The sequence below is a fragment of the Trachinotus anak genome, unplaced genomic scaffold (genome assembly GCF_046630095.1).
Source record: "Trachinotus anak isolate AG129_WGS33_773 ecotype Australia unplaced genomic scaffold, CSIRO_AGI_Tana_v1 ptg000024l, whole genome shotgun sequence".
In the NCBI taxonomy this organism is placed as follows: domain Eukaryota; kingdom Metazoa; phylum Chordata; class Actinopteri; order Carangiformes; family Carangidae; genus Trachinotus; species Trachinotus anak.
Window position 1 is genome coordinate 5,795,561 of NW_027273875.1, and position 24,058 is coordinate 5,819,618.

The 24,058-nt window shown below is 40.3% G+C and overlaps 4 protein-coding genes and 1 long non-coding RNA gene across 7 annotated transcripts; 3 read left to right on the forward strand and 2 right to left on the reverse strand.

The window, feature by feature from the left end:
* The first annotated feature begins 472 nt into the window (after window positions 1-472).
* On the forward strand, window positions 473-6,955 carry layna (layilin a). Of its 2 annotated transcripts, none has more exons than XM_071460130.1 (8): window positions 473-1,949; window positions 2,077-2,097; window positions 2,290-2,587; window positions 3,335-3,492; window positions 3,573-3,617; window positions 3,723-3,785; window positions 3,898-3,994; window positions 4,714-6,955. In XM_071460130.1, exons 1-8 carry the CDS (start codon window positions 1,874-1,876, stop codon window positions 5,423-5,425), a joined length of 1,470 nt encoding a protein of 489 aa, XP_071316231.1. In that variant the 5' UTR covers window positions 473-1,873; the 3' UTR covers window positions 5,426-6,955. The 2 variants fall into 2 exon arrangements, with proteins under 2 accessions (XP_071316231.1, XP_071316232.1); XM_071460131.1 differs by having other exon boundaries at window positions 3,723-3,779.
* Window positions 6,835-15,075, reverse strand: alg9 (ALG9 alpha-1,2-mannosyltransferase). Its single transcript, XM_071460128.1, has 15 exons — window positions 14,897-15,075; window positions 12,766-12,901; window positions 12,467-12,601; window positions 12,040-12,110; window positions 11,850-11,938; window positions 11,297-11,432; window positions 11,107-11,194; window positions 10,684-10,789; window positions 9,645-9,767; window positions 9,048-9,202; window positions 8,780-8,909; window positions 8,527-8,674; window positions 8,217-8,346; window positions 7,994-8,124; window positions 6,835-7,730 (listed from the first exon to the last, which is right to left on the reverse strand). The coding sequence occupies exons 1-15, from the start codon at window positions 15,034-15,036 to the stop codon at window positions 7,607-7,609; spliced, it is 1,842 nt and encodes a 613-aa protein (XP_071316229.1). The 5' UTR covers window positions 15,037-15,075; the 3' UTR covers window positions 6,835-7,606.
* LOC139607385 (uncharacterized) lies at window positions 14,425-17,296 on the forward strand. Its single transcript, XR_011684844.1, has 3 exons — window positions 14,425-14,574; window positions 16,939-17,078; window positions 17,155-17,296. It is a non-coding gene; the product is annotated as an uncharacterized lncRNA (long non-coding RNA).
* On the reverse strand, window positions 15,884-19,604 carry fdxacb1 (ferredoxin-fold anticodon binding domain containing 1). Its single transcript, XM_071460119.1, has 5 exons — window positions 19,064-19,604; window positions 18,805-18,961; window positions 17,745-17,948; window positions 17,469-17,627; window positions 15,884-17,372 (listed from the first exon to the last, which is right to left on the reverse strand). Exons 1-5 carry the CDS (start codon window positions 19,239-19,241, stop codon window positions 16,121-16,123), a joined length of 1,950 nt encoding a protein of 649 aa, XP_071316220.1. The 5' UTR covers window positions 19,242-19,604; the 3' UTR covers window positions 15,884-16,120.
* A 229-nt stretch (window positions 19,605-19,833) lies between these two features.
* Window positions 19,834-24,030, forward strand: LOC139607380 (mitochondrial import receptor subunit TOM40B). Of its 2 annotated transcripts, none has more exons than XM_071460135.1 (10): window positions 19,834-20,004; window positions 20,449-20,645; window positions 21,018-21,085; window positions 21,172-21,264; window positions 21,404-21,505; window positions 21,628-21,733; window positions 22,002-22,124; window positions 22,211-22,287; window positions 22,372-22,474; window positions 22,562-24,030. In XM_071460135.1, the coding sequence occupies exons 2-10, from the start codon at window positions 20,462-20,464 to the stop codon at window positions 22,699-22,701; spliced, it is 996 nt and encodes a 331-aa protein (XP_071316236.1). In that variant the 5' UTR covers window positions 19,834-20,004; window positions 20,449-20,461; the 3' UTR covers window positions 22,702-24,030. The 2 variants fall into 2 exon arrangements, with proteins under 2 accessions (XP_071316236.1, XP_071316237.1); XM_071460136.1 differs by having other exon boundaries at window positions 19,840-20,007.
* Window positions 24,031-24,058: the final 28 nt, after the last annotated feature.

Here is a 24,058-nt window from a genome sequence, read left to right on the forward strand (position 1 = left end):
GCAGCATCTCTAACTCTCACTATTTGTGTAAGTTTGTGTAATCAGATATAGGTTATAACATGTCAACTGTGAGCTTTAGATGTGGCTAGCTAACCTCTGTTCTGTTTCCCCCTGTCTCCAGTCTCAATGCTAAGCCAACCCGCTTCCTTTGGCTTCGTATTCAGCGTACAGACATGAGAGTGACATTGATCTAACTCTCAACAAGACAGCAAATATGAGTATTTCCCAAAACGTCGAACTAACACTGTTCCTTTAATTTTTGATTTTCTTTTAATTAGACATTTTAAAAATTAAAATAAAATCAATAAATAACTGTGCACAGAGATGTGTGACATGTGTGATGTATTATATTGTTATCATGAGCAGTATAGAAATGCATGTTGAAAGCAAATGTCAATTTTTACTGTTTCTGAATTTCGTTTGTAATTAAAACAAGACCTCCAACCTGAACAACCATATAGGTCATTTTTTTCAACCCTCCGATACGACCCCTGAAATACTGTCGTCACGATTGCAATAATAAATATGCCAACAGTATTGAGAGCAGCATACTTACCTTCATTTCCATGGTTACTATAATAATGGTCATGGTTTGGCTTAAAGCAAGTACTTCCTCAACATTAGACAATCTTTGTTGTCATGGTTACAATAATTTACATAATTAACGGCAACTTCCACATGGGAATCAAACACCGCTGCCCTGTTCCTCAGGCCTGTGTTTTGTTGACACATCCATCCATCCACCCCAACCTAGCTGACTTTCTCGCTGCATATACTATATCACCGCACTTTTCCGTTTACTTCTGTTACAATTACTTTGTCTAACAAGAAAATTCTAATTTATAGACCTTTAAATGTCCTGAAAACCTTCTTTTATACCAGCCTGTTATAGTGAGTCATGGAGACCTACATGAACAAAGAAAAAAAAATTCTTGAATGCACAACAATTTTGATTATATTACAAATTAGGTTTCTCAAAATTTCTCTGATCCCTCTGTGCTTTTTTCACTAGTTTGAACTGGGCATGCCTTGATTGGTAAAAGGTGATGTCATGACAGTTAAGAGGATGTTTGCTTATGTTGCAAGGCCTCTGTCAATCAGATCTGACCAAACCACACCCACGCAGCACTAATAAAGCAGATTAGCTGGGTTTTCAAGTGGTAAGAACATTCATTTGTGAGCTTTAACTTCAATTGTTTAAAATATCATTTGTTGCAAAGAAATATTTAAGATTTGAAACCACATTTTCTGGGGCTTTAACAATACAGGAAAGAAAAAGTATACATTGATTGTCCTGCTGGATATGTCAGCTGTGTTGGCAATCTTTCTTGCTTTGTACTGAAACACAATGAGATAAAAACGCTGCAAGATGGACCTGGGAGAAATATTGTATAATATCCCTGATCGAGTTAGAGGAGATCATTTTCATGTAACACTTTTGTAATGATAATACCCAAACCCTACATAATAAAAGAAGGAGTGAAATCTGCCTCTTGTCAGCGTTTACGATGAGAAGCACTTGCATGATTAGATGTCTTGAGATCGATGCAGCCTCTTCTCCCAATCATTAAGACTGCTCTTAACAGATTACAGCCCCCTCCCAAACACGCACAGGGTTTTCTCCTCCTCTTCATGCTCCTCCCTCTCACATACTCTCTCTTTCAGGGCAGGAGACTTGTCTTTAAAGCACTTCTTTAGATTTCTCTCTGATTTTGAACCTTTTTGGAACATTTTCTCACCCCTGAAACAACAGCTGGCCTCTGGAGCAGAGTTTCTCTGGTTTCACAGACGCTCCACTGACGACCAGATAAACAGAAAGTGGTATGAAAAAGACTGAGAGATGGTGGTGAATTGGTGACTAGAGCTGACAAAGATGAATCTGCTAACAATCTTGTGTCACTTCCTGCTTTTATTTTTTGATCCATCTGCAGCCACAAGCCTCATCACAGGTAAGCCTGCACACCAAAAAACACAGCACAGCACAAACACATGAACTCTTGACTCACTTGTGGATCTTTCTTTGGTTTCCTGATTGCCTGCCATCCTCACTCTACACTGGATGTTTGGCTCTTGAAGCGGATATATTTGAAGCCAGAGGTAGGCGACATACTCCTCCAAAATACAGTTTTATTAAGACTTCCACAACAAATTCCGTATCTGTAGCACTGGGTCTAAAGGTCTTAGGGTCCTTTCTTGTAGTCAGTGCCCTAACAGAATATTTAGGTGACGCTTGTGAAAAAAATTCATTGCACATCTGGCACATGTAATAAGGTGAATGTATATGTGCAGGTCAACGTGTGTGCAAGGCAGGAAAAGGCAAGCCATGTTACAAGCTGGCCTATTTCTCTGAGCTCCGACGGAGGCTGAATTTTGTGGAGGCAGAGCTTGCCTGCAGACGGGACGGAGGGCAGCTGCTGAGCGTGGAGTCAGCGTCTGAGCAGAAGATTATAGAGCAGCTCATCACAGAGCTCCGCCCAACTGATGGAGACTTCTGGATTGGGCTCCGCCGTAACCATGGAGACGAGGACAGCAGCTCAGACTGCTCCTCACAGTACTACTGGCTGGACGGCAGCAAGTCTACATTTAGGTGGGTCTAGAGGGTTAAAAAAAATTAAGATTAAAGAGTTCAAAAATCCTCAGAGCAATAAAGTGAAATGTCCAATTACCCGGCACTGGTTAATTTTCACTGCTGATTGTACTCATAATAGGTTCATAGAAAAGAAATCTAGAAACATGTTACAAACATATTTTTCTTTTTGAAATATTACAGTAACTATTTTTTTAGGCCTGTACTGACATTTATTTTAAGAGCTTAAAAAAAATGTGATATCGGCATAACATAAGCAAACATTTTTGATAACGACAAAATTACCCCTAAAATATCTTGGCATTTCTGTAGTGCAGGTTCTTATTACTTTTTGGCCAACATACATGCAGATGGAGATATTTTGCAATAAGCTAATACAGGCCGAAATGCCAGCCTGGTCGATTTATCGGACTTCTCTAATATTGTCTAAACACAGGCATTCATACAATAGTTTTGCTTAAATAAAACATTTAGAAACTGAATACAAAATCTGCCTATATATTTCAGGCGAGCTGTCAGTTCGCGACAACTTTTGATATTATTGCTACAGATACTTTTTGGACACTATCAGGAAAAGTATTTAGGTCTGATACCAAGCCTTTGTCTCAGCAGGACTAGGCAGCATTTTGATTTATTCATTTTAACATTTTTTGATTAGCTTACATTTGGGAATGTACGTTTTGTAAAGCTTTTCATTAAGGCAGCTTTAAAAACAGCTGATGTGCTTTGTGTGTATGATTGTTGTAGGAACTGGCACTGGGATGAGCCATCATGCGGCTATGAGGTGTGTGTGGTAATGTATCACCAACCATCTGCACCCCCAGGTCTCGGGGGGCTCTACATGTTCCAGTGGAACGATGACAATTGCGAAACCAAGAACAACTTCATCTGCAAATACACTGCAGGTACTGCTGCACACTAATTCAATAGTCTTTTACTTTGAAAATACTTGAACATTGTTCACTGTGATTTATATTCTCCTCAGAGAAGCCACTGGACCCTTCCCCTTCTCCCAATGCCTCTCAAACAGGTAAAAATGTGCTCAGTATGATTGTTCAAACAATCACTTAGAACACACTTTAGTAGAAATTTTGAATACTTTAAGAGTGACCATCAAGGATGCCTTTCATTACAGATGTCTTACCCTCATCTGTGCCGCCATGGAACCCCAGTGGCCACAACGAGGACAAAAGTACAGGTTGACTAACGCTGAAGAGTACACACTCACTACTCTGATGCTGTCATATCCAAATGCCAACATGACAGTCACCAAATCTGCATCTCTGGTCTCTATCTATCTTGTCTTTTAGCTCTGAATTTGGTTTACATCATCATTCCCACCATTCCCCTGATACTGCTGTTGCTGACAGTGATTGGAGTCTGCTGCTTCAAACTGCTTGTCAAACGGTGAGGATCCAAAGCAAAAGCAACTGTTAAATACAAAGGACACATTTAGCCGAAGATAATTTCCAACAGTCACAATTTGAAACAAGAGGCAACATCATGTCGCTAATTCTAACATTTCCATATACAGTTGTCAGATGTGAATATTTTTGTTCTGTAGATGAAACACAACGTGACAAATAGCGTGTCCTTAATTGGTAAACTTAATGTCTCAATGATCAGTCTGATGTTTTTATACATTTTTCTTTTTGTCAACAATTCCTGTAAAAAGATGAAAAGCAAAGTTTTCATACATCTTTTAATTCTTTCTGATTTCCCTACCCAGTCTGAGGCTCTCAGGTCCAAGTCCATTTTTTCCAACTAAAGATTAAATCTTCAAAATCATATAACAAATGTATGGTTTCACTTTTTAAAAAGGCAACAAAATTCTGTAAGATAGCTGGGTACTGTGGTTTTTAATGAACACTACTCAAACAGGAGTAAATAATACATTTGCTGTGAACTATTTTAAACTACGGATTAATAGATGGTACTGAGTATTTTCAGTATTTAAAAAAAAAAAAAAACTACAATGACCATGTTCATTGTAAGAACATAGGATGTCTTCACTAAAACATTGTTATTTTCTGACTCAAAAATTATTATCAACATCTCAGAGTCAGGTTTTATTCTATGTTAATGGCTGAGGTGTTTTCTTATTTATCCTTTTCTGTGCGACACAGACGGAGAAAACTGCAGAAATCAGAAGTATGCCAGACAGACCCGGGCCTCTGCCCCAGCCCAACTTCAGCTGATGTCTACAATGTCATTCGTGCTCAAAAGGACGATGACCTGGTTTCAGCTCGCCCAAACACCAAAAACACCTCCTTTTTATGCTCGTCCCCTGACACACCAACAGGTGACTATGACAACCTCGGGGGTCGGGACACAGAGAGTGGCTTTGTGACACTGGCCAGCACAGAAAGCTGCTTTCTCAACTTTGAGCTCAATGACCTCAGCCTTGGACGCCGTGGCACCCGTGACTTCTACGACACCAGCTTGGGCCGCTCGGGAAAGAGGGACTTGAATGACAGCAGTCTGGGTCGCACTGGGCACAGAGAGTTTTATGACAGGAGTCTAGGTCGTCGTACAACAAAGAGTGAGCATTACGGCAGCAGTGTGTATGGGGACCATGGATTGTATGATGGCAGTATCAGAGGAGGGAGTGACCTCTATGATCCCAAACTGAGGCCTGGAGGTCACACAGTAAGGGCTGACCTCTATCAGACATACATCACCAACGGCAAGGAAGACACTTACCAAAGCAGCCTCGGAACCTATGGAAACCGAAAATCCTACCAATGTAATCTGGATTCCTACAAAAATGGCCTGAATCTTGACAGCGGAAGGAGATACTTCAATGAACAAGAGTGGATCAACAGAGAAAATTACTGATCCTCCAGTCAACTCTTGTGTTGTGTGCATGTGATTGCAGACGATCACAAGAGAATAGAAAAAAAAAAAACAATAAACAAAAAAAACGATGCATGTATGTGGTTGTAGTTGTTTGTATATGTTTCTGAAACTTTTTGGGTTGAGGTGAGGACATGCTCAAAATATATTTTGTCACTGTGCCTACAATTCCCACTGACATTTCTGCATCTCCCCATAAATTGGTTTGCAATGCTCACAGCATTTGAAAAATTAAGTTTAAAGAAGTAAATGGTGATGTATCTTTACAATTGAAAACCCACAGACCTGACTGTGAACAGTTTTCTTTTTTAGTGCCAAAACCCCTGAAAATCCATTCCCCTTTATTATATTGGGCTGGCAGTACAAATGTCAAAGATGATTACCTTAAAACCACAACAACCGAAACAATATTAGTTTGGATGATCCAGCGCTTTACAGAAGTCTTTTTAGATATCAAATGGGAATCGATTTTACACAAAGTCTTTTAAAACCTTTTGAGGCTCCACGAGGAGCTGTGCAAAATTTAATAAATTATATCACGAGTCAGTGTTGGGGCTGAAGTCTGAAGATTTAACAAAAATTCTGTCAGCGGTTGAGTCGCATTATGGATAAAGTAGACTACAGATTTTGACAAGGAAGAAAAATGTGTGTAATTAGAGAGAGGATATTTCTATCTCTGCTGCATCGATTTTGATCCCTTTTTTAATGAAATAATGTCCACTGTAATGTTATAGATGTGCTATACTAAATCGATGGAGTGCTCTTTTAACACAAGCCCTCTCTATCTCCTCAAGACCTCTCTATCTATAGGCCGCAGTCGTTTCAGTTGGTGCTGTGCTTTTTTTCTTTTTGATAGAGAACCACAAACAAATGCACACACAGGAAACCTTGGGGACTTCAGTGGCAGTTCAGCCAGTGCTCAGCTCAAGTTAAAACATGTACAAACAAACTCCCTCAGATCTGAGTGATTATAAATGACTTTGACCATACATGTGTGCGGCAGCCTGTTTGCATGGCCTTGTCATGCTGCCCCTGCTTGGTAGGATAACTATGGAGGTCTTGAACCATTATGTTTGCTGTGCCTGAAAATACTGTTTTATCCACACCTGATATAAACAGGCTGCCTCGAACAGATTGAGACACAATAAACCGTTATTTTTATGTACAGTGTGTTGTGACATGGCCTTAAATTGTAAGATGTCCAGAACTTGAACTGAATTTCATTGATACACTTGTTTCCTCATTTATCAATGGTCTGCTATCTCCTCCTGGGTATAGACTGTAAAAAAAAAAAGCTAGTGAGAAGAAAGGTGTCTCATACAGTGAATTCAGCTTGAGTGCCTGCAGCCTGACCAAAGCAATGGCATGATATGGAAGACAATGAGAAAATATAGCATCATTATTATAATTTATTCAGAATGTACAATGCCTTGACATCTCTCCTGTAAGTGAGAGTAGTTTGTATGTTTGTTACATAAGGAAATCTTCAAATAAAAAGAGATCACGATTAAATCAATCCGCCTGTGATGCAGTGATTTTACCTTCCCAATAAAAAAAGAATGTATTCACAGTCAATCATGTTTTATCAACATTCCAACTTAAATTAATTACACACCCTCGCCTTCATTCATCGCCACCACTCACACCAAACAGAACATACAATAAGATACTGTTCAAGTGCAGACAAGCAAACACTACAAGATTTCTTAGATTAAGTATTCAGCAAAATTCTTTTAGGCCACATTTTCAAGGAAAGTATGAAACAAAAAAACACATTATTTGTGTGTAAGGGCCTTTTCTGGACTAAATACACGTAAAATCTTGTAGTGTGCCTCCACTATAATACATTCAATTACACACATACATACACACACAAACAGTCACGCAAAAAAAGATGTCCAGCTGACTCCTGTCAAGCTCACCTGCATACTTACCATTTTCTCTTCACACACACACACACACACACACACACACACAAAAAAGCCCAAAAGCAGTCCTTAAAGGGTCTGATATCTTCAAATGTTTACAGAGAGAAATACTTCAGAACACATGCAGGCACACATGTCCAACAGTCACACACAAATACCAGCTGTATTGAGGGGAAGTGTTTGAGATCTGTTGTCAGGATTTTGTAGGATTTTGGGCCAGACTGAGGTACAAAGGTCAGCCGTGGGTACGCTTACGAGGCTGCTTTTGCCGCCGTGGTTTCAAGATGGTGTAGCGCCTGTAAGTGGTATGATGGTCTGATATAAATGGGATGTAGAATGCTCTGAAGAGAGGAGATGATCTGAGAGAGAAAAAGGTTTTATTTAAAAAGTGCATCAGTCTCTTTTAGGCCTATGTATGCAGGAAAGATAGTTGGACTTGGTAACTGGTAATCTGCTTTATGCTGGAGTCCCAAATATCAACAGGATACTGCCCATTTTTATAGTTTCTTACCCTGGGCCTTATCTTTACTTTAAGACATAGATTGAGCTTTTTTAAATGTAAAGATTTGGAAGCCATTGTCTTTTTTCTATTTCTCTATAAATCATGCATTTGGAAAAATACCTTGATGCTTGAAGGAAAGGCTTGTAGGCGATGGTGTTCCACTCTTCTTTGTTGGCAGAATAACGTGGCTCAAGCGGCGCCTCTTCATCTGTGTCCAGGTCTACTAAGTAGTGGCACTGCCGTAAATCTACCTGCGTAAAGAAGAAAATTCACAGTTTAATGCAAATTCTCTTAACTCCAGTATCCCTGTGTCAATACACATGCACATGTCTGAGTGACTTACATATCTGCTTGGCTCCTCTAAGTTCTGGTCGTTCATATTAGCTGGGATCATCTGTGTGGCTACAGGACCAGAGGCATACGGCTGAGGCAGCTGCCCCTTAAACTCAGACTGTATGAAATGCAGTTGCCAGCTGGAGAATAGAAATAGTAATTATCAGGAAGAGACACACTCTGACTCACTCATTCACTTTGATTTATACATTTGTATCTGGCACGGAGATGGTTGAAAATCATTTATATGTCAATCCACAATAGAAGAGAAGCACCGATATTTCAGGTTTCTGTACAGATACAATATCCTGTATACTGACTTGTGCGGTAGTAGGAAGCTGCTGGGGAAGCGGTACCACTCTTTGCCCACACACACACTGACAGGTCTGCCTTCGGGGACTGAGTGAAGAGTTGGATCCTTGGCGATGCGGTGAAACTCTGGGTACAGATCCAGAGGGGCGTGGTAGCCTGTAGACAGAGAAAGAAAGAAAAAACCCATTTCATCCATCTTGAACTGTTGTTTTTGTTGTCTGACACTGGTGCTTAGGAGAGCACGTTTGTGTGCACACGTACCTCTAAAGAGGGCGACAGAGCGTGACAGTGACAACACTGTGAAGACCACGACTGCACTTAGAGCTAACCAGTTGGAAGAGACCGTGTAGTGCTCCAGTCGGTATCGTTGGAACAGGAAGTGGTAGCATTTCTGCAAGAAATAAAATGTATCTGTAAAAACGTATTTTACATGCACATCTATGACTAAAAGGTACCTAAAACAAATCAAGCCAAATAACGGACTACTGTTTTGCTATCAAAGCCAAAACTAGAAAATGACAAACCACACCTGTAGAGAGGAAAGGGCTACTGCTCCACTGAGGCAAATGAGAGGGTAAATGGGAAAGAGGAAACGTTCTTCTTTATGAGGTCTGGTGAAGAAAACCAGCATCCACAAATACATGGGAGACAGAGTCAGCCAGTATGGACGGCCCAGGTTCTGCACTACAGAAAACACATGTGTGCACAGCACATGTAATGACAGGAGCAGCTGCTTTGAAAATTAAAAGTTTGATAAAATATCTAGCTACATACACAGTACATGCCTATACTGAGGAGGGCTAGGGTACAGGATAGCATCAATGGGGCTGAGTACATTTTTGAGTTTTGCAATAGTAACACTTAATAGTTTGTAACAGCAAATAATGATTTGATTACATCATATCAGCACTCCGTCTGTTTCCCAGAAGAACTTGTTGACAAATGTAAACAGGAGAGGAGCAACACGAGGGCAAAGCATATGAGTAAACAGTGCATCATTAACACTGCACTTCACCTTCACCAACCCCAACCCCAACCCCAACCCCCCCCTCCCCCCCTTCCAAAAAAAAGTAATGACAACACTTAAATTTATAGTGCTGCTGTATGAAACAGAGCAGGTCCTCACCATTGAACCTATGTAACAGTGTCTCCATGAGAGCAGTGAGTGGCAGAGAAAACAATGCCAGAGCAAACACCAGATTGAAGTTCAAGATCCCATTTACGAAGTAGAAATGCCACGGCTCTGTACCTGAAAATTAAACAACACAAAACATGCAATATATTACAGCTCATGTACACACTTTCACAATAAAGACATCAGAACTATGTTTATTGCAAGATTTACTTTAAGGGAAAATGCACAGACAGGATCATTAAGAATTTGTTTTATATCGACTACTGATGGTGGAGACATAAGCCAGAAGTTCCTATACATATACTATTACTGTCTGTAAATTAATATCTCAGTGAAGTATTTCTGCCAACTTAATGGAGAGAACAGAAACCTATTGGCACACTTTCAGGGTTTAATATTTTAGTGTTGGTGATGGTATGCCCTCTAGAGTCCAGTAAAATGAGTGCAGCTTTAAATTTGTCATGTTTTCATTTAAGCTTAATTTGCTCCATTCTGTCACTAAAATAATAAACCATCAGCCTAACAGTTACATTATAATCACTATAATAAATACCCCAAACATGTAGTAATCATTTCCAGTGTTGTACACCTTAACTGCCTTTTGACTACTCTGGAATGTTATTACTTTTCTTGCTGTGATTTGAGATTGTTCACCTCACCTTAAATTAATACTTCACGCTCTACACAGCACACGTAAAAATGTATCGCTGGCCATACAGTAGTGGCTGTAATTAAACATGCTCCTATACTACACAATTCAGTTGTAGTGTATGCAGCCTTATATAGCCATCTTTGTTCTGCAGCTGCTGTAATGAACAAGGTAGACTAATATAGGGAGGGGTCTGAAAAATATAGTTTTGTGTTAAAAATAAAACATTATGAAAAGTGCTTCATGACAAAATATAGTTCAAATTCTCTAATATAAATCAAGAGACCAGAGTTGAATTCATAATTCTGTTTTTATGACTGATCTTTTCCCAACATGAAATCAAGTGATAGCAGTAATTGGGTGTGTGCTCTTGTATATTACCATACAGATCCGGTCCATGTGGCGTGAAGACATTATACAACAGAATATTGAGTGGAGCAATGACCAGTTTTCCATAAAAGAAAGAGTCCACTGCCACCAGGGGTACCTGAGAGAGAGGCACAGGATAAACAGCACATCAACACAAATATAATATCATAGAACTCATGAAGAATCACAAATGTATCTATATACGATGTACCTATTTACCATGAAAATGTCTCTTATGTTATATAAATTTCTGTTCAACACATAATGTAGTATCCCATTATATTCCCCTATTAATGATTAATTCATCCACAAAGGGCAGTGCACACATTGCAGCTGTGGCACTGTAAAAAAAAACCTCATCTACATGTACCATTGCCCGCTAGTATGCAAATATCAAGCCTTTGTTTTGCATGCATTCTTTAGAAATACTCTCACCAGAAGCAGGAGTAGAGCAACGGCTGACCAGGTGATAAAACTTTTCCACTGCCTCTTCAACACCAGCAGGTCAAAGGCAATTGGAACCCTTCAGAGAAAATAAACTTAAGCTGTAAAAAGAATAACACATTTTGGCAAGTCTATCTGGCAAGCATTGCTGACAACTCAATATTTCAGTTTACAACCCTACCCAATCAGAGCTGAGAACGGCCATCCTACGATGGCACCAGCAGCTACACCCACAATGGCTAACGGTGTTGAGTCCTGAAACCACCCTGTCATGGCAACCAGCGTCGTATACATGCAGAAAGAGGATGGCAGGAAAGCTAAGGCAAAAGAAAAAAGAGAAGGATGATAAATCATAATAAACACAAACCGAAAACAAGAAACCCTAACAGAAAAACCATACTGTCTGCCACAGTGCATATGGAACAAGACCTTGTTCTTTTAACTTTCATACTACACCTACTAGACTGCTGAAGAATAGTGAATTGCACCCCAGAAATGACAAGTATGAAATGCTCCTTGGAAAATGTGCTGCACACTTAAACAGGAGGGCTTGCTCCACATTTTTGGTTACTGTGGCCACTTGGCAATTTAGATGACAGAGCCAGACTGAGAAAGATCAATCTTTAATGTAAAGGTGGACAATAAACACCAAGGAGGGCTGTGATGAAGGCACAAGGTAGACAACAAAGAGACAGAGTCAGAATCGATTAACTAGGTGAATACATCTGACCAACCTGCAGACGAGCAGAACATTCCCGTGCTCAGGACAAGGAACGCCAACATCAGACGGCCCACATGCAAGCCAAACTTCTTACAAACTGCCCTGTGTCACACACACAAACCAAATGATTAACCTCCATATAAATACTGTATATAAATAATGCTTATGATGACCACTTGCATTTAAGAGGAGGGTAAACTCACTTGTAGAAATAGAGTTCACAGACACAGCAGGAGAATGCTAAGACACATCGTACAAAGTAGAACACCAGAACCTGCAACACAATCATAACGCAAACCTGAAACTAATGTACACGTTCCAGTAAAATGATATATAAACATCTGTGTGTGTGTGTGTGAAGTTAATTTATGTATGGTTTTCAGTCGCCCCATGTAAAAACACTGAACTAATCATTTCCTCCAGATTTTTACTGAAAAACATACATCTCTTAAAAGGAACTGTTCTTCTTAAACTTGTTTCCCACATATTTTATGTTCCTTTACAAACATCATTTCCTGATATGACAGGACACAGAAGAGGAATAAAGATCTCTCAGAACAGAAGAGAAGTCATTTAAACTATCAACAATTACAACAGATGTTGAAATAACAGCAAGTATGGTATAGTTACCTTGTTTGTCTGTAGAACATGGGCATGCAAACAAGCAGGAAGAGCGTGTAACCATAGGTAAGCATAAGATCTGATGGCGTACAGTGGGGAATATTCCCATGTTTGCATCCCTGTGCCGTACAGCAGGTAGTGCATCTGCCAAAACAGTCATCCCAACAATTACAGACATGAACAGTGGAAGAAAAAGCAGCAGAACAATAAAAAGATGAAAATTATAGACACAGATATTTTTTAAAAATCCCTTAAAAATCACAAATCACAGCAAACTGCCCTTTTGTATTACTGCGAGTATTACTCACAGGCTCCCAGTAGTTGAAGGTCTCATCACAGTCTGAGATGTTGCTGAGCAAAGCTGCACAGAAACGTGCAGAGAGCAGGCATTTAAATGCAGTAGAACCTTCTGGAGCCCAGACTTGCCCCCCCCGACTTATTGACCTATTACAAAAATACACACAATGCACAATTGCTTGATAATCCCATAATAATATATGCATTATCAATTATTATAAATATTAATGAATTGCAATATCAAATGTATTAAAAACATTAAAAAAAACTTGGTTCTTACAATATACCTCAGTGTAATTAAATACTGTAGTACAAGATATTTGCTTTGTGTGTTTATAATAGAAAATAGTCTTGGTTTTAAACTGTCTCATTAACCTTCCAAAGCAGATAAAACTAATGAACCCGTCAAACTGGCCTTTTAACTGAGTTTTACAATTCACAGCTTGCCTGGCTGATATTTCCAGTACACCTATTTTTAATAAAGTACTAAGGAAGGCTGCAATTATAGTAATAATTTCAGAGCTGACAAGTTAATATGCCCCTAATTACAAGAAGTATGTGTGTGCTAGAACACAAAGTAAGAACATAAGCCCCAGTTACATGGAGGTTTCAAAGACTGTCCCACAGAGAAAGCTCAACTTAACTATGTTGGGGCATTATCACTTACTCTATCAAACAGGCCTATAAACACCAGTTAAGCACTTTACACAAGCAATGTCATATTTGTCTTTAATGATTGTCCTTTTTAAAATCAGCCTTGTTCCATGCTCTTGCTGACCAACATAATTATCATTGTTCCTTTATTTAACATCATTTGGTTTCTTTTTTTTTTTTTTTAACCTGTCATTGTATTTCTTTTTTCCTAAAACATGCTCTATAGGTAAATTATCATTATCAGTAATGCTGCAAACTAAAAGTTCTTTTCATTATAATAAATTGTTTGATTTAGGTGGCTGGAATCAGGATCAATGTTTGGCAATGTTTCATAATTTTTGCTTAATTGATAATCAGAACTACGGCCAATTATTTTTCTATTGATCAACTAATCAATAAATAAATCATCATATCATCTAACAGCTAATTATTAAAACTGATATGTAGACAGTGCTAGCATCAAGACATACAGCATATTGTCTATAAATACGTAATTGGAGTGCCCAAGAACTAGGTCATTTCTGATTAGTAAATAATTGTATGGTTTGCCTTAAAATGATGGCCTATGTGTTTTTTTCATATACACAGTTTATATATTTTGACTAGGTTTTATTTTATTTTTTTATACTTATTTGTTTTCACACTGGTACTTCCAGTATAGCCATAAAAACAAACCACATTGTATTTGACCACAAAAACACAATGTTAGCGTACTGTATGTGACTCCTTTGAATCCTTGAATCCTTGATTTATAGCACTGTTTTTCAATGAGTGTATTGCTGAAGGTATAGTTTGTGCAGATGTGGACAGCTGTGCGTTTGTTCAGAGTACCGTTAATGATTACAGTTTTTAGAGCCATTTCATGCATATATTTCATGATTTATTTATTTTTTAAACAGTGGTAACCTACACTCCCCTCTGTGTCTGGCAGTGTTTACTCTTGTTCACTCCCATCACCAGATTAGATTAGTCGGCTCAGCTCCAGCTCAGCGGTGATCCTCACTATCACGTTTTGTTATGACACGTCACCTCACAAACTGTCAACATTTCTCTTAAAGTACTTCAGCAACATATCAACTACACCAATCACGGAGTTGAAATAAACCCCTCGACCCGCTAGCGACAGAGACACTGTCCTCAGCTGTCATCAATCTGGCAGTAAACAGGTGAGAGGATGAATGAAGCTGCCCGGCTCACTGAGGCTACGTTACGTTGTATATTAAAAAACATAAACGATGCAACTAGTGATTATTCGGGCAAAAACACAACCGAGCAGCCATTTTAGGTCACATTAATGTAAACACACAGGCCTGTAGGTTGTTAGGTGAACGTCATCGATTAGTGTTATCGTGTTGTTAGAGCCAAAACTTGCTCGTTGTATCAAAGTAGCTAGCTAGCTAGCTGCCCCTGCTCAGGGTGTCAGTCAGACCGGGGATGGAGCATGTAGCACCGGCAAGTCTAACGTCTCTCCTCCGGGCTCATACTCACTCTTGCCGAGTCTCTGAAATTTTACTGTCGTCGCCGCCTTTCTCCTCTTTCGGTGGCCGAGCTTCGGTGGATATGTTCACGTTGTTTGCATCTTGCCTGCTGCCTCGCCTGGTTCGCTGCCGAAGCGCCTTGGCCGCCATGTTTATCGATGCTTCTGCTCCCGAGTCAGACGTCGTTCATTTCCGTCGCTGTTCGGTTACTGGCGGCTCATATCAGACTTTATGAGGCCTGTTTTGTAAGTTCATGATATGAAAAGTAATAATGGATTTCCGTTTTGGAGAGAAGCTCGTTTCTATATCTTTTCTGTGTCAGTAGTTGTGTTTACTTTTATTTGTTTTCACTCAGCTCAACACAACAAATTACCTGTTGCACAGTACATGAATCATTTGAATAAATATAAAATATTTAATATTAGATGAACTTGCTCCTATGTATGGGGGGGGGGGGGGGGGGGGGGGGGGGGGGCTGTTTGGAAATAAGTAATTTGGTAATAAATACATGTAAATATAGTGTTCAATCAGTACATGTCCAGTTAGTTAATTCCAATGAAGACAAGCATACAATTCAACGTATATGAAGAGAAAAAATATGAAGTTTTCACATAATTTAATTATTAATTAATATACTGTTTACTTTGAATGGATTTAAATGGAGCAGAGAACATTGCTCTGGATATCAACAGCTGTTTATGAACTCCACACAACTGTATCCTATCAGTTTCATAATTTTGACTCTATTTTTTCCCTATAAGTACCAATTTACCATTCCTTCAAGGAAGCTTCCTAGGAAATTATGGACTTGTATTTGCCCAAAAGTCTGAAGCGTATTACATCAGAATAAACTGGCTTTACTTGTTACAGACGCTATTACAACCAAGATTACAGATTTCAGAGCTGTTTTATTGCAGAATACTTGCTTTTATGCTTTGTCACATCACGTACTAAATATAATTGTAACTATTTACAATGATTCTTGACAGACCACAAATTAATATTAAATAACTGGTTTATTGTAGGATAATTAAAACACACAGACAGAAACACAATTCCAATCACATTTCAAAGACATACTATAAACAGTGTATCAGCTGTTGTAAACATTGTTCAACTAAAGTTTTGCAGATTATAAGCTTATAATTTGCTAAGAAGTCAGAGACAGACTCGGACCTGTAATTATAATGTCTCTGAAATAAATAAGAGGTTAAATCCCTGTTCATATTTATAGCTACCTGATGGTGACTTGCAACCTAGAGGAAAGTAAAGAATCCAAGTGCTTGTGAAACTGGAGGGCCTGTGTGTGTGACAGAGCATGTGTGTGTGAGTGGTATATGAGTCTGTAGCAGTAACTGGTCTGACTCAGGTCAGGATGTGAGAACGTGTCAATGAGTTTAACTTGCTCCACGGTCCCATGACTGGCCTCGCGGACTATGGCGTGGAACTTCTTCTCCTCCCATGTCGGCCCTGTCCAGAAGCTGATGTCAAAGCTGAAGTGCTCGGGGAACAGGGAAAATGGGTGGAAAGAAGTCCCAGGTGATGGGCGGAGTCTAAAATGTTTTAAGAAGCGTGGGTCATGTGACCACAGCAGCCGCCAGTCGGGGAGGGAGAACAGGAGCACGGCCAAAAGGTCCAAATTTAGAGACACAGTGACGCTGACGTGGCTAATGTTGTCGCTTGCTTTGCTTGCAAACACCTTACCAACCAAACCCATCGGCTGTGCCATGAGACGCAGACCTCCCTGTTCTGAAATCAGGGAGACCCCATATGGTGCAAGCAGTGTTTCCAGCCTTTGTCCAAGCAATCTGATTGGCTCACATTCTGAAGGGAAAACCCCTCTGATGAGAAGCTCATGAAACACAGGCAGGGACCAAAGACTGATGGGCACTCTCTTGAACACCAGGCCACTGATGCCAAATAAGAAGCTGGTTACACCATTACAACCCCCACAAGGTTCCTCCTTCTTATTTCCTTCCACTTCAACACTTTTATTATTCAGCTCTGTCTCCCTATGACTCCCTGCTTTGTTAACTAACTCTTCTCTTTTAGTTACAATCTCTTCCATCTGAGGGAGCAGAGATGGACGCAGCATATAAAGGCTATTTTCTTCTTCGGGACCAACATCAAGAGAGCAGGCAGACCTTAAGCTCTCTGCTCCTCTGCTCTTCATCCTGTCCACTTTATCTGAGGTAACACAAGTGGCTCGTGTGTCTGTGCGTCTCTGACTGTCCAAAAACATTGACTGATCTTTTTCTTTGTCTGCAGAGGTATGACTGTCAGAGCTGAGGTCTTTCGGAAGCAGGTGGATCCAGTAGCAGTGTGTACTGTCTACATCACAGCAGCACATCTGCAGCTGTTTGGCCGTGAGGAGGAAGGGAAGGGTCTCTGTCGTCATGGAGACTGTCCACTTTTCCACCAGTCCTTCAAGAAGAAAATCTTGCACCAATCTGACAGGGTGGACAGAACCTGAGCAGAGAAATCCCCTGATAAAAGTGAAAAGACAATAAGCACATGGTTATGTAACTTTCTTTGCGTTGGTGGCTTAGTACTCAAACATGAGAGCCTCTGTGTTACAGTACCTGAATATATAATCACTGAGCTCTGTTGGCATATTGTACTGGACTTTCTCCCCTTCAACAGCCTCCTCCACCTTAAGTGTCTGAGTAGAGTTGTAGGGGAGGCTATGCGTAAACACATGGAGCAAAGCTTTCTCCACATGAAAGCCCTTATCCTGGCTCCTGCACAAAAGCAACATCATCATGAGACTCAGTATGCAAATACACATCAAACACACGCAGAGGGACACTAAGGGTTGTTTCTATTCGTACACTGCAACACTCACCTTTACTCCTTACCTGTATCCAGTGCACTTGTAGCTCTGGTATTTCTCATTTTCAAAAGGATGGATGTCACTAAGGATTAGGTGTGCTTCTGCTGCCATGGCAGCCACCTGCCAGCTGTTGTGCCACTCTCGCCTCGGCTGGTCCGCTGGTGTCCCGCCCTGGCCGTTGCACAAGGCAACATGAACCTCCCCGTCTTCAGCCAACAACTGAACACAACTGGGGGAACAGAAAAATGAACAGGAGTATTCAGAATATTGTCACAGAAAACAGAAGACGGAAATTCTTTTCAGTTCATGAAATACACAGGAAATTAGGTCAACATCAGCCCTGATAAGAATCATATAATATTTTTTCCATTTATTTCAATTCAGTTCCCTATTTTCTGGGTACTCTGGCTTCCTCCCACAGGCTAAATGTGCTGGCGGCTCTAAATGACCTGTAGGTGTAAATGTTTGCTTGTCTCCATCTATATGTCAGCACCGCTCTCGCCCAATGACAGCTGGGATTGGCTCCAGCCCCACTGTGGCCCTCAAAAAGGGATAAGCATTGTAGATAATGGACGGATGTCTTTACTTTATGTATGAAATATAAATACATAAATATAAATATGTTTTTCTAAAAAAATTATTTCCATTTAACAAAACAGGCCAAAGTTCACAAATTCTAAATACTGTCTTAACACAAACAGCCATACAAGAACTGTGCTGAAATAAAAATAGTCTACAAGTCAGACAAATTTTGGTTCAAATCGTTCAAAGCATTCATAAATCATAAAGCAGAGGGTAACATAATGTGTTGATAATTGCTTGACAAAAACAAACAGATTAATAAATTGATAATTAATCCTAACTCAAGGTCCAAACAGACCAAAATTTCATCTGCAAGTAAAAGGAGTTTTGGTTTTTTTTGTCTTATTTGAGGGAATACATTCACAACATTCACAAATAAAAGGTCTAATTTTATTTGCACTGGCTGGTATTATGTCTGCAGATGTGGATGACGGCTGCTTGGGAGCAATCTGACAGCAGAATATGGTGTGAAAGGAATCCTGCGGTATAATGCAATTATATACCTGAGAAAGAAGTTTTTGAGAAGTTCTCTGTTCTTTTTAACCCCGCTCTTTCTGCCGCAGTGAGGAAAGTTGAACACTACACGGTCAAACAGACGGCCCTGCAGAGAGGCGCATTTCCCCAGCTTTGTGCAGTCCACCCCGAAAAGCACAGTTCCACCTGAATAACAAAAAAGATGAATGAGCAAATAATAAAAATAAAAAGTGTAGCCCCAAATAAAAGCAGCTGAGATCGGACATTAAAGTGCCCACAAACATGTACCTGAGTCCTTGATGACCTGAACGTTACTGGCTGCACCTTCATGCCGCAGTGCCTCGTCCTGATGCTGCAGACAGGTGGCTGTTATGCTGGTCTCTGTTGCAGCGTATGTCTGGCTCATGGATGCAGAAAATGAGAAGTTCCCTTCTCCCACCAACAGTATGGACCGCGAAGGAGGCATGTCCAGTCCACCAAGAAATGTGGCGACACAGAAAAACTTAATTCCCTGACAGGCTGCTGCTGCCCCCTCCCCGGGAAAAAATGACTACACCTTTTGAAGCTAAAGGAAGAAAGAGGCGCGTAGAGTCGACAGTGATGGTAAAGACCTTCAGTTCTCTTCACGGTCTAATATTAGCCTTGTAAATGCTTTTTTTTTTTTTTTTAGTAAGCAGCGTCCGTATCTTGTGTCTAAGACAGGTCTGAGCTAAATAACACACATTTTATTGACTGGGCAGTAAAATGAAGCGGTTGACCTTCTCCTGCTCTGTTCGGCGATGCAGCACATGAAAGCTGAATAACACCACCTCACCTGTAGCTGCTTGCGTTGGACGCTGTGTCGCACATATAGTAGTCCGACCTGAAACAAAACTTGAGGAACGCTGCGCTATTTGCCCCTATCTGTCACAGCATTATCAAAATAAAGAAAATAATATACAGTTAGGCATGTGAAGATGTACAGCTGATATTTTTTTGTAGGCAGGCAAACAGAGGAGCGTAATCTTTCAGCCCACAGAACTCAACCCATGTTTTCAGAGGGGCACGTTTGCAGGGTGGCGCATCACATCTGGAGCAGGGAGCTATTTGCAGCATCAGTTGATCCCAGCATCAGTTGCCTTCGCGCATTAGTCGCTTAATAAAGAAGAAAAACCACCTGACAGTCTTTCTGATGTGCACCTCTCAGTTCCGCTCGGGATTGTAAGGCCTCTCGATCACGTCGGACGTAGGTAGTGAAACAACTAACGCGCTTACAGGCATCTGTTTTTGCCGATGCTAAGGTCATGCTAGCTAACGGAATTGCTGCACCTGCACAGGAAAACATCAGACAACCTGGCGTGATGCACGTAGTTGTAATCATCCCTTTAATTCAAGTTTCAAATCCAGTATAAACCAAGTTAAAGACATAGCAAAAGAAATTTTAAAATATAAGTTTTAATTTTTTTCATTTCGTTTGCATCTTTCATGTCATTAATTTGTGAATAACTGTCCGTGAGTGCAGGTGTTTGTGCAATAACAGACGTTTTATATTCTTTCTGGTTTATAGCCGGGACATTGTCTACACGTAAAAGTTGTGTTACAGATGCATGTCCAACTGTAATGGAGATAAATTAGTGTCATTAGAGCCACAGCATCATCATAAATCTTTATCTTTGTCTCTTTTCTTGTGGGAGGTGTTGTGCCCACATGGGCAGTGTCCTGGCTTTGTCTTCTGGTCCCGGCCATCAGAACTGGCCTTTCTCCACGGACCCCTCTCCTTCTCGCTGGGACACGCATCCTGCTCACTGGGACAGTCCGCCACGCTGGGAGAGAAGAGATGGCCGCTTACCCAACCCAGGCAGCTTCCACTCCCTCCACAGGAGCTGCAAGGGTATGTATGTCTGGGTGTGTACCATATGGTTAAAGAGGTTATGACCATGGAGCAGAGCACTGAAAAAAGTAGTCATGTAATTGAATGCTGGGTGCAAAACGTCATCACCTTCTTATAGGTAGACTGGATGCCAGCTGTGACAAAGGCAGTACTAATATTGTGCGCGTGGAACACTGAATGTGTTTACATCCAAAATGTGTGTTTTTCCTACTGTAGTACCTTTCAGTAGCAATAAATTAGTTACTATTAACCTGAAAAATTAAACTCTATTTTTTTTGTATCTGTAATTTTATCAGAAGTGAGAGTAATCAGATGGTTACAGTGTGATACTAATTTTTTTTGATCTGACTGTTCTTTTCCATATCTTCTCAGATGTTTTTCCTCAACAGATTGAGGGAATTAAGATGATCATCAATAAAACTCTGAGCAGCTTCTTCAAGGTGACTTCCTCAGTTTGTTGTCTGTAAAGACAATAAGGGTGTAAATCCCTTGCATCTTAAATTGTGACGCATATGTTTGCTTCCAGGTCAGTCATACTCTGCATCTTAGTGCTGTTAGTCCTTCGTACTACAGATTCCACGTGGAGCATCTGCAGTCTGATGATTACAGCAAAGACAAGGTCAAGCACGAGTCATCAGATGATAAACATGTTACTACTGCTTTATCATTCATGTTTTTTACAGTTTCATTGAAAAAGAGACAGAGATGCTGCCTTTCTGAGTTGTCAGGTTGCACATTGATCCCTCCTCACATTTTAGGATGCCCCCGCATTGATCGGTGAAATGGACTCCTCTGGTAGTCTGAACGCTCACGCTCTGCTGCATCTCAGTGAGCGTGTACGAGCCAGAACAGTGTTCCAGGTCCATCTCTTTCCTTATATCCATCTATTCCATGCCACATTCTGTAAAATCAGTTATTTTACATAAAAGTATTGCTCTTTGCTGCAAACAACTCAACACTCAAATTCTTGATTGTGTTTTAGACTCAGCAGTCCCAGTTTGTAACGTGGCAGTTTGAGACTGAGTACAGAGGGAATGACTTCACCGCTGCTGTCACAGTAGCCAACCCAGATGTCCTCAGAGAGTCAGGTGATAAATGACAGGTGGAATGATTAGAGTCTCACCTGAGCATCAAATTAAGTGTCAAATTATTTTACAACTGCATTTATAAAAAGGCAGGAGCATGCATATCAGTGTTGATTAATATTGCTGGGAAATAATGTAGTTTCCCCCGATATGATATATTGCTATTTTAAAAACATACTAGTATCTGCCTTTAAACTAAATATGGCACCACCTCACATAATCTAATCTACTTTGTATGTGCTGTCTATCTGTGTGTGTTTCTGTGGGACAGTTATCCTTGTGGCACACTTCCTGCAGAGTGTGTCTTCTGGACTGGTGTTAGGAGGGGAGCTGGTCTACCATCGGGGAAGAGCAGAGGAAGGAGGAATTCTTACTTTGGCTGGACAGTACTCGCGTGAGATTTAGTTTTTATTTGTGAATCAGCTTTAAACGTTTGATTTGGTTGATCTAGCAGCAGCATTTCACTTTCTCATCGTGCAGGACCAAATTGGGTGGCGACACTGAATGCTGGGAAAGGAGGTGCCCATGCTAGCTACTATCACCGAGCCAACAAACAGGTACAGCAAATACCACCATGCTGTATATACATAACATATACTTTATTGAAATATTGTAAAAATGCATGTGTGCGTGTTCACCAGATCCAAGTTGGAGTGGAGTTTGAAGCCAGTACCAGGACACAGGAGACCACCACCTCGTTTGGGTATCAGATGGAACTCCCGGAGGCCAACATGGTATTTCGAGGTAAATTTCTTTATAAGGTCGTGCTTGATAAAAAAAAAAAAAAAACTATTCAGAAAACATACAGAGACCTTTTTTCTTTGTATCCAGGTATGATAAACAGTCGGTGTATAATAGGAGGTGTGTTGGAGAAGCGCCTGACCCCGCTCCCTGCCACCCTGATTATGGGTGCCTTTGTAAATCACAGAGGTGACAAGCTGCAAGTGGGCCTAGGTGTCCACGTGGGATAATCTTCCACTAACCCCTGCTGCCATTACAACTCCCTGCCAGGACAGCCAAGCAGAGACCTGTTTCAGAGGCTTCATAATGACCTGATCTTCCAAGGTTCATCAGCCTTAGTAAAACACCTGGAACCGTCTGAGTATTATGGATTTTTTTGGGTGTTGAAGCCCAAAGATTTCCTTAAATCGATGCATCTTATCTTGCAACCTACCTCTCACAATGGAGGTGATGTTTTCTGACCGGGTGACAATAGGATTACACAGAAAGATTGGATTAACATTTTTAGGGGCTCAATATATGTGATTGAGATAAGTTCCTGTCTCCCTGAAACCAGACTGCACTACATCCTCTGGACAATGGACACGATAAGTGTAACACTGTACTGTAAACTGCAAATAAATACAAGTTTTATAGCGTAGGTAGTCATAAAGAAACTTCATGTATAGATTGCATTAAAAGATATAAGTTTTTAAAATTATTTTTGGCCCATTAAATAGAATTTATGTATACCTGACCTGTCTGCTGACCATTTTCTACAGTACATCGTTGTTTGTAAAACTAATACATGACTTTTCCCATCTTCCACTCAGCCATTGGTTTAAATTTGTGCCAGTATCATTTGAAAATCAACTAGTACAAAGAGCATACCCCATCAGTGAAACAATTTTTGGCATCTGTCTCTTAAATCCTGAATTTTTGAGCTTCGGATTGCTTGTACACACCACCGTGATTGAAACAGTTGCTGCCCTCAGCATTACCACGTGATACTGTGAGAGAAAAATAAAGCCGATTAAGTGTTCAGTGATTAATTATCTCAAGCCAGTTTGTATGATATGATTTTCACCGACTAATGCTTAGACGATAAATCTAGAAACAAATTGGTCAACAGTAATGTCGGCTCTGCGTGAGTTTTAGTAAATGTGTGAAATCATGCTGAAACACCAGTATGATCCCTAAAATTGTGTGTTTGTGTGCGTGTTTGATTGTATGTTTGATTGTCAACTTTTTTTGCCAGCGTGTTTAAGTGTGTGAGAACTCCACACACAAACAAATATCCCGTTGACTCTTAAGACAAAAGGTGCTCCACCATATATACTAACCCCAGCTGAGGGATGTGTGGATGGCTATGCACTAACTCTGCTGAGCCAGGACTGTACTGTATGACCTGTATGCAACCTGCACTATTCACACTGCTTCTGGGCATTTCCAGTCCCGTTAAACATATGAAATGTTGCATATGTATTATTTCTACATTATGTAATATAAGCATGAAGAGAAATGAAAGGGAATGACTGTCTTTTTGGATTTAATTTAATAAAGATGTTATTTCTATTATAGTTAAACTGTTTTTTTCTTCACCAAGTA